This window comes from Rutidosis leptorrhynchoides, chromosome 1 (assembly GCF_046630445.1).
Source record: "Rutidosis leptorrhynchoides isolate AG116_Rl617_1_P2 chromosome 1, CSIRO_AGI_Rlap_v1, whole genome shotgun sequence".
Taxonomy (NCBI): Eukaryota; Viridiplantae; Streptophyta; class Magnoliopsida; order Asterales; family Asteraceae; genus Rutidosis; species Rutidosis leptorrhynchoides.
The window spans coordinates 53,445,164-53,451,201 of NC_092333.1; the positions used below are offsets into that span (position 1 = coordinate 53,445,164).

The window sequence follows — 6,038 nt, forward strand, 5'->3', positions numbered from 1 at the left end:
TTGAAGCAACTAAAGCTAAAACAAAGAAGGTAATGGTCAGCCTAAAGGACTCGTAAGTAACTAATTGTGCACCAAACCTTTTTAATTCAAAGTAGAGTATTTATCTTTTTTTCAACTTGCAGCGATATGCTGAATGGAGATGTGGTTCCATCTGTAACAATGTCTGGCCATATTCGATTTGAATACACGAATGAAGGTGGATTCTTAGATATGATGTACCGCAATTGTATGTTGTACCTTGAGTTTGGGTTTGATTTTGGGTTTTAATTTTTTAATTTTTGAGTTTTAATTTGATATTTGATTTGATTTGATTTTAGGTTTTGATTTTAAGTTTTGATTAGGTATTTGAATATAGGTTTTGATTTGGAGATGAGTAGCAGATAGCAGATCTGAAAGGTCAAAGAGAAAGGGGGAGAGAGTAAAAGATGGCATGACTTAACGAATTTTTTTAACAGAAAGTTGACGGAGGGACTCGGTATCTTAAAATGTGATAATGAAAGGACGCTGTGAGCCAAAAAAAAAACTTGAGGGACGCTGTTAGCTTTTTGAGATAAAATGAAGGAACCAACGGCACAATTATTTCTACGACTCTCTGTGAAACTTCAGCATACTATGGGGATCCCTCATTTAACACAGGGATGAAATTGAGATTGAAAAATGCCATTGGGGGCTAAAATTGCAGGAAGATTTTGAGAGGGATGAAAAGAAAGAAAATCGAATAACACAGGGACCAATTTGACAATTTTGTCATTAATTTATAATATAAAATAAGATAAAACGACATTTGAATTTTACTAACCCAATCAACTAAACGACATCCGAGTTTAGAGAGGTACGTACAACTGGAAATTTCTAAAAAAAAAAAAAAAAAACTTCCTTTCTCTCTCAAAACCCTTTCTCTTTCTATCCGAAATTAATCTAAACCCAAATATATATACTTCGACTTCGAATTGACGATTTATATATTGAAATTGGAATCGGAATTTTTATGAGATGAGATTTTTATTTTTATTCTGAAACTAAAAAAGTTAGGGTTTTGTCACCAATTAAGTTTAAATTAGCGTACGGAAAAGCAACTGTTTGGTTTTGGATTCAATTAAATTAAACTAGTTGTGGAGCCCTCGCTTCGCGCCGGGGGCTCCGTTTTGAATGCGAGTTAAAAAAAAAGTCTTGATCTATTTTGTAAAAAAGAATTTTTTTCGACATAACATTGAAGGGTTGTTCCTTTTGTGAAAGTTGATTCTTTTAGCGTTCGGGTTTTATTTTAAAAAAAAAAAGTTAGTAAAGTGGGGGTTCGATTTGTATTTTAATAAAAGTTAGTGGGTTAAGTTTGTGAAATTTGAAAAAACTTTACGTATAAAGTGGGGGTTTGATTTGTATTTTAATAAAAGTTAGGGGGTTAAGTTTGTGAAAATTGAATATTAGTAAAAAAAAAAAGTTAGTAAAGTGGGGGTTCGATTTGTATTTTATTAAAAGTTAGGGGGTTAAGCTTGTGAAATTTGGGGAAAAATATACGTATAAAGTGGGGGGTTCGATTTGTATTTTAATGAAAGTTAGGGGGTTAAGTTTGCGAAAAGTGGAGAAATGAATAGTATTATGCATTTCAACTTTACCTTTTAGATATATACTAGTTGTGGAGCCCTCGCTTCGCGCCGGGGGCTCCGTTTTGAATGCGAGTTAAAAAAAGTCTTGATCTATTTTGTAAAAAAGAATTTTTTTCGACATAACATTGAAGGGTTGTTCCTTTTGTGAAAGTTGCTTCTTTTAGCGTTCGGGTTTTATTTTAAAAAGAAAAAGTTAGTAAAGTGGGGGTTCGATTTGTATTTTAATAAAAGTTAGTGGGTTAAGTTTGTGAAATTTGAAAAAACTTTACGTATAAAGTGGGGGTTCGATTTGTATTTTAATAAAAGTTAGGGGGTTAAGTTTGTGAAAATTGAATATTAGTAAAAAAAAAAAAAAGTTAGTAAAGTGGGGGTTCGATTTGTATTTTAATAAAAGGTGGGGGGTTAAGTTTGTGAAATTTGGGGAAAAATAAACGTATAAAGTGAGGGTTCGATTTGTATTTTAATTAAAAGTTAAGGGGTTAAGTTTGTTGAAAGTGGAGAAATGAATAGGACTATTCATTTCCACTATACCATTTAGATATAGGTATAATATGGTGGATTGTGAGAAGCTTCAAATGGTGTTGGTGATTGAAGGCACTGCAGCATTACGTCCTTATTGGCCTACCATTCTCCACGATCATCTCAACGATCTTATCAGGTGATTGGTTTATCACTCTTCCTTAATTTGCTTTTAAATTATTTGAAATCAAGTTCTGGATCAATTTTGATACAAAAAGGACCCACCCTTTTTTACCTAACTATATTATATTATTGATGTGACAAAATTATATGAATTTGTTATTTTAATGTTATAAGTTTATAATTGATGCATATTTGTTACAACATCTATCTAATTAAATTAATTGATGCATACTTGTATTTAGGTAAACTCTGCCTTGAGCTTATTTATTATGTGTTGTTGACATGCGATATTTGTTTGCTTTATTTGCAGATCATATTATGAGGAGGAGGAGGATGCAGAATACAATGTTGAGTTTGCTTGTGTCGTATTCAATACTACTTGTGAATCTTCCAGCTGTACGTGTGTTTACTTACTTATTCATTTGTTTTTTTGTCTTTCTTTCTTTCTTTCAATGTGGCGGCCTAATATTATGTTTTTTTTTTTTTTTTTTAATTGTAGCTATTTGGATGTTACATCAGTCAAAGTGGACAAACGATTTGAATTATTTAATGAAGTCGCTATCAGCTATTGATTTCAGTTCTGATACTGATGCTGCAACTGCTCAAGGACTTGCTCAAGCTCTAACAGTATGCATTGTTTTGTATCTCTTTTTTGAATTTGTGTGTCATTCATTTTTGCAACCTAGTTTTATAATGAATGAATGAATGAATGAATGACAATCATCATCAGATGTTTCGTTCATCAAATGAAAGCCAAAGTCAAAATGAGAGTCTTGTTGAAAGGCATTGCATCCTTGTCGCTGCAAGTAATATAGATCCTCCTACTCCTGATGTGAAGAAAGTTGCCAACCTTTTTCCACAGGTATCTAAATCGACAATTGGTTGGTGGATTTGTTTTTTTATTTTAAATAAAAAATTGATGACAATAAAAAATGTTTTATTTTTTTATTTTAAACAGTCAAATGTTTCTCTATCCGTTCTATATCCATGGAAGCTTCCAAATCTTGGAGCAATTTGCAAAGCGGTAATTATTATTAATCAATAAATTAGAAAATATCACCTTCAATCAATAACTATAACTATAACTAGTACAATACATATTAATCTCGTGCTTAATTTGATGACTACAGTGTAAACACATTAATCCTTCAATTGTTGCTGGCGTTGAAACTGTTGTTACAGATAATACGAGTCTCAATGCGAAACCAAATATCAGGAGGACACTAGCTGATGTAAACTATGTCAAAGAATGGGAGGTAATAATTAGCGAAATGGCATTTTTTTTGTTTTTTAATTATCTTCTGTAAAATAAAATATATTCATTTACTAAGTAGTGTGTGTGTGTGTGCGCGATGCAGGGAGACTTGTGTGGTGTGATACAAGGCAAGCATTTGTTACTTGCCAGATTACATGTATGCCCCTTAAAATCTTCTCATATATATATATATATATATATATATATATATATATATATATATATATATATATATATATATATATATACAACAACCATCCTCCACTTAAACTTATTTGAACTTTCCAAAGTTTAAGCTCAAGCCTTCTTTTTTTTTTTTTCCTTGACAGGCTTACCTGCATTCGTCAGCCTCTAAGCTGTAAGTGTATTTTATTTACTTTGCATGATGAAACAACCATTTCCAACAACAAACGAATAAAAAAAAAAAAATATTAATTCATTATTACTAGTGTATTTTCTAATGCTCTCTCTTTCAGTGTTAAAGATTGGCCATCGTCGATTGAAATCGATCTCTATTCTTGGACCAACAAAATCGAAAGCTTGCAAAAGTATGATCGATCAGATTTCTACATTCATGCATCTTGTCTTGTTTTTTGTGCCTCCACGAGCTATACCAATTTGTCAATTTTTTTTTTCCCTTTCTTTCAGGAAATACGCTGAAACGTCTTGTTTTGTTCTTTTCCGGGCTATTGACTCTCATGAAGTCCTCGGAAAACTGCAAAAACACAAACATGTAAGACAAAATCATTTAGGCACTTAACTGAACTAGTAACTACAGTACTATCATTATTTTATTCTCTTATATAAATAATATTATCCATATAAATAAATAAATTATTAGTGGGTCCCAAGATTCACAAGTATAATATGATTATTTCTGCAGCTTCGCTCTAAGTTATAATGAGGCTCTCACAACTTGTAATAAATACTCCGTCTCTACTTGTGCAGTTTGGAGTCATAAAGTTACCGTCACAAATCGTGGTTCTCACCGTCACCGACGACCCTTCTCGCTTTATCGGAATGATTCTTACTAAAGTAAGTTGTATTTTTTTATTTAAAAATAAAAATAAAAAATTCTTGTTTTTGCTCTTCTGTTTATTTAGTCGCTACTAATTTTTGGTATAATATGTCGTCTTTTAATTATTTGCAGCAAACAATAATTAAGTATAAGACATGGAAGTGACAGACTCGAATCTAGGTTCATAAGGCGCTCCATAGATCATGGTCAAGTTTCTTCACCCAGACCATAACAGCAACCGTTACAACTTGTTTCGTTAACTTTAGTATTATTATTTATCTATTTATCTCTAATATTATATTATATTATATTATAATATAATTTAAATAAATAGCGTGCCTACACATTACATAGTTTAAACTTGTTCGGTTATCAAGCTACTACTGTAACAATAATAACCCCTTCCTAGTTCATATGTTAGTTTCTGTAATCCTCTTTTCAAGAAGCGAAATCCAAGCTTTTTGGTTTATTATTATTATTATTATTATATATTAATATTATATTTGTTAAATAGGAGTGTGTAATATAAATAATATTGGGCTTTTGCAAGATCCTTGACTCTGATAGAGACATGCTATGGATACAAAAAGTTGCTTACATTCTTTGGGTGGTTGGAGGTTGTCGTAGTTTTGTTTAGCCGGGTCTTTTTTCCCTGGGGTGCCTTCGGATCTAGACCAAGCGACGATCTCCGTGTTGGAACCTCAAGCGCACCAATACAATCATATATTGTTTTATCTTTAAATTTTACGTCAAACCAACACATCAAACATGTTTAATCATTTACATACAACCCACTAAGTTTCAATCGACCCATAACTCACAACAAGTGGTAATTATGACCCATATTGACAAAACAACAAAAGCGACACTAGTAACATAGCATGGTCATTTTGGAGTTGAATATCCCCACCCAAAAGCATCTAATGAGGCATCTAGCAAACATTACGAGCAAGCAATTCCGCGTTCCAAAAGCATAACATGCACAAGTAGACTAATCAACTATCGTACCCTTTCACTTGCCCAATCTGAAACCTATAAAAAGGCTAAACAACAACGGGTAAGCGAATAGGGTTACAATATATAGGGCAAAAAACGAATCCTTTCCAAAATCAAATAACTTGCTGACCACGACCAGGCTCGCATTTCGCGAGGCCTTCTCAAACGCGAACATCATCTTCAAAACGCGGGATTTCCAGTTTTCACAAAAGTTCATTCCTGCCAACTTGGTCGCGTTTTGGCATTACATCTCGCACGAGATCTGTTACTGCAGCAACTGTTTTTCGTTTAACTTCTTCAAACCCAACTCTTTGATAATGGAAAACAGTTCTCTCCACCGCAACAATAGGTTGCACGGTAGTTTCGTTGATGGATCCAAGAAAGAGTACAACAGCATATAAAGATCCCGATAAATCTATAAGATCCTGTAGTTGTTTTCTGTATACACAAACTATACATAACGTCATACGAGGATGCATCAGCTGCACTAACAGTTAGTTCTCAAGTTTTTAGAGTGAAAAGT

General features: G+C 32.7%; 1 protein-coding gene across 3 annotated transcripts; it reads left to right on the forward strand.

The window, feature by feature from the left end:
* The first annotated feature begins 504 nt into the window (after positions 1-504).
* Positions 505-5,162, forward strand: LOC139859877 (mediator of RNA polymerase II transcription subunit 25-like). 3 transcript variants are annotated; one of them, XM_071848653.1, is made up of 13 exons: positions 505-832; positions 2,174-2,262; positions 2,557-2,642; positions 2,746-2,873; positions 2,977-3,108; positions 3,205-3,270; positions 3,377-3,502; positions 3,605-3,658; positions 3,831-3,859; positions 3,978-4,049; positions 4,150-4,234; positions 4,450-4,536; positions 4,652-5,162. In XM_071848653.1, exons 2-13 carry the CDS (start codon positions 2,180-2,182, stop codon positions 4,682-4,684), a joined length of 981 nt encoding a protein of 326 aa, XP_071704754.1. In that variant the 5' UTR covers positions 505-832; positions 2,174-2,179; the 3' UTR covers positions 4,685-5,162. The 3 variants fall into 3 exon arrangements, 2 of the variants coding, with proteins under 2 accessions (XP_071704754.1, XP_071704751.1); XM_071848650.1 differs by lacking the exon at positions 505-832 and adding an exon at positions 842-1,104 and having other exon boundaries at positions 2,153-2,262; XR_011763189.1 differs by lacking the exons at positions 505-832; positions 3,831-3,859 and adding an exon at positions 842-1,104 and having other exon boundaries at positions 2,153-2,262; positions 3,605-3,629.
* Positions 5,163-6,038: the final 876 nt, after the last annotated feature.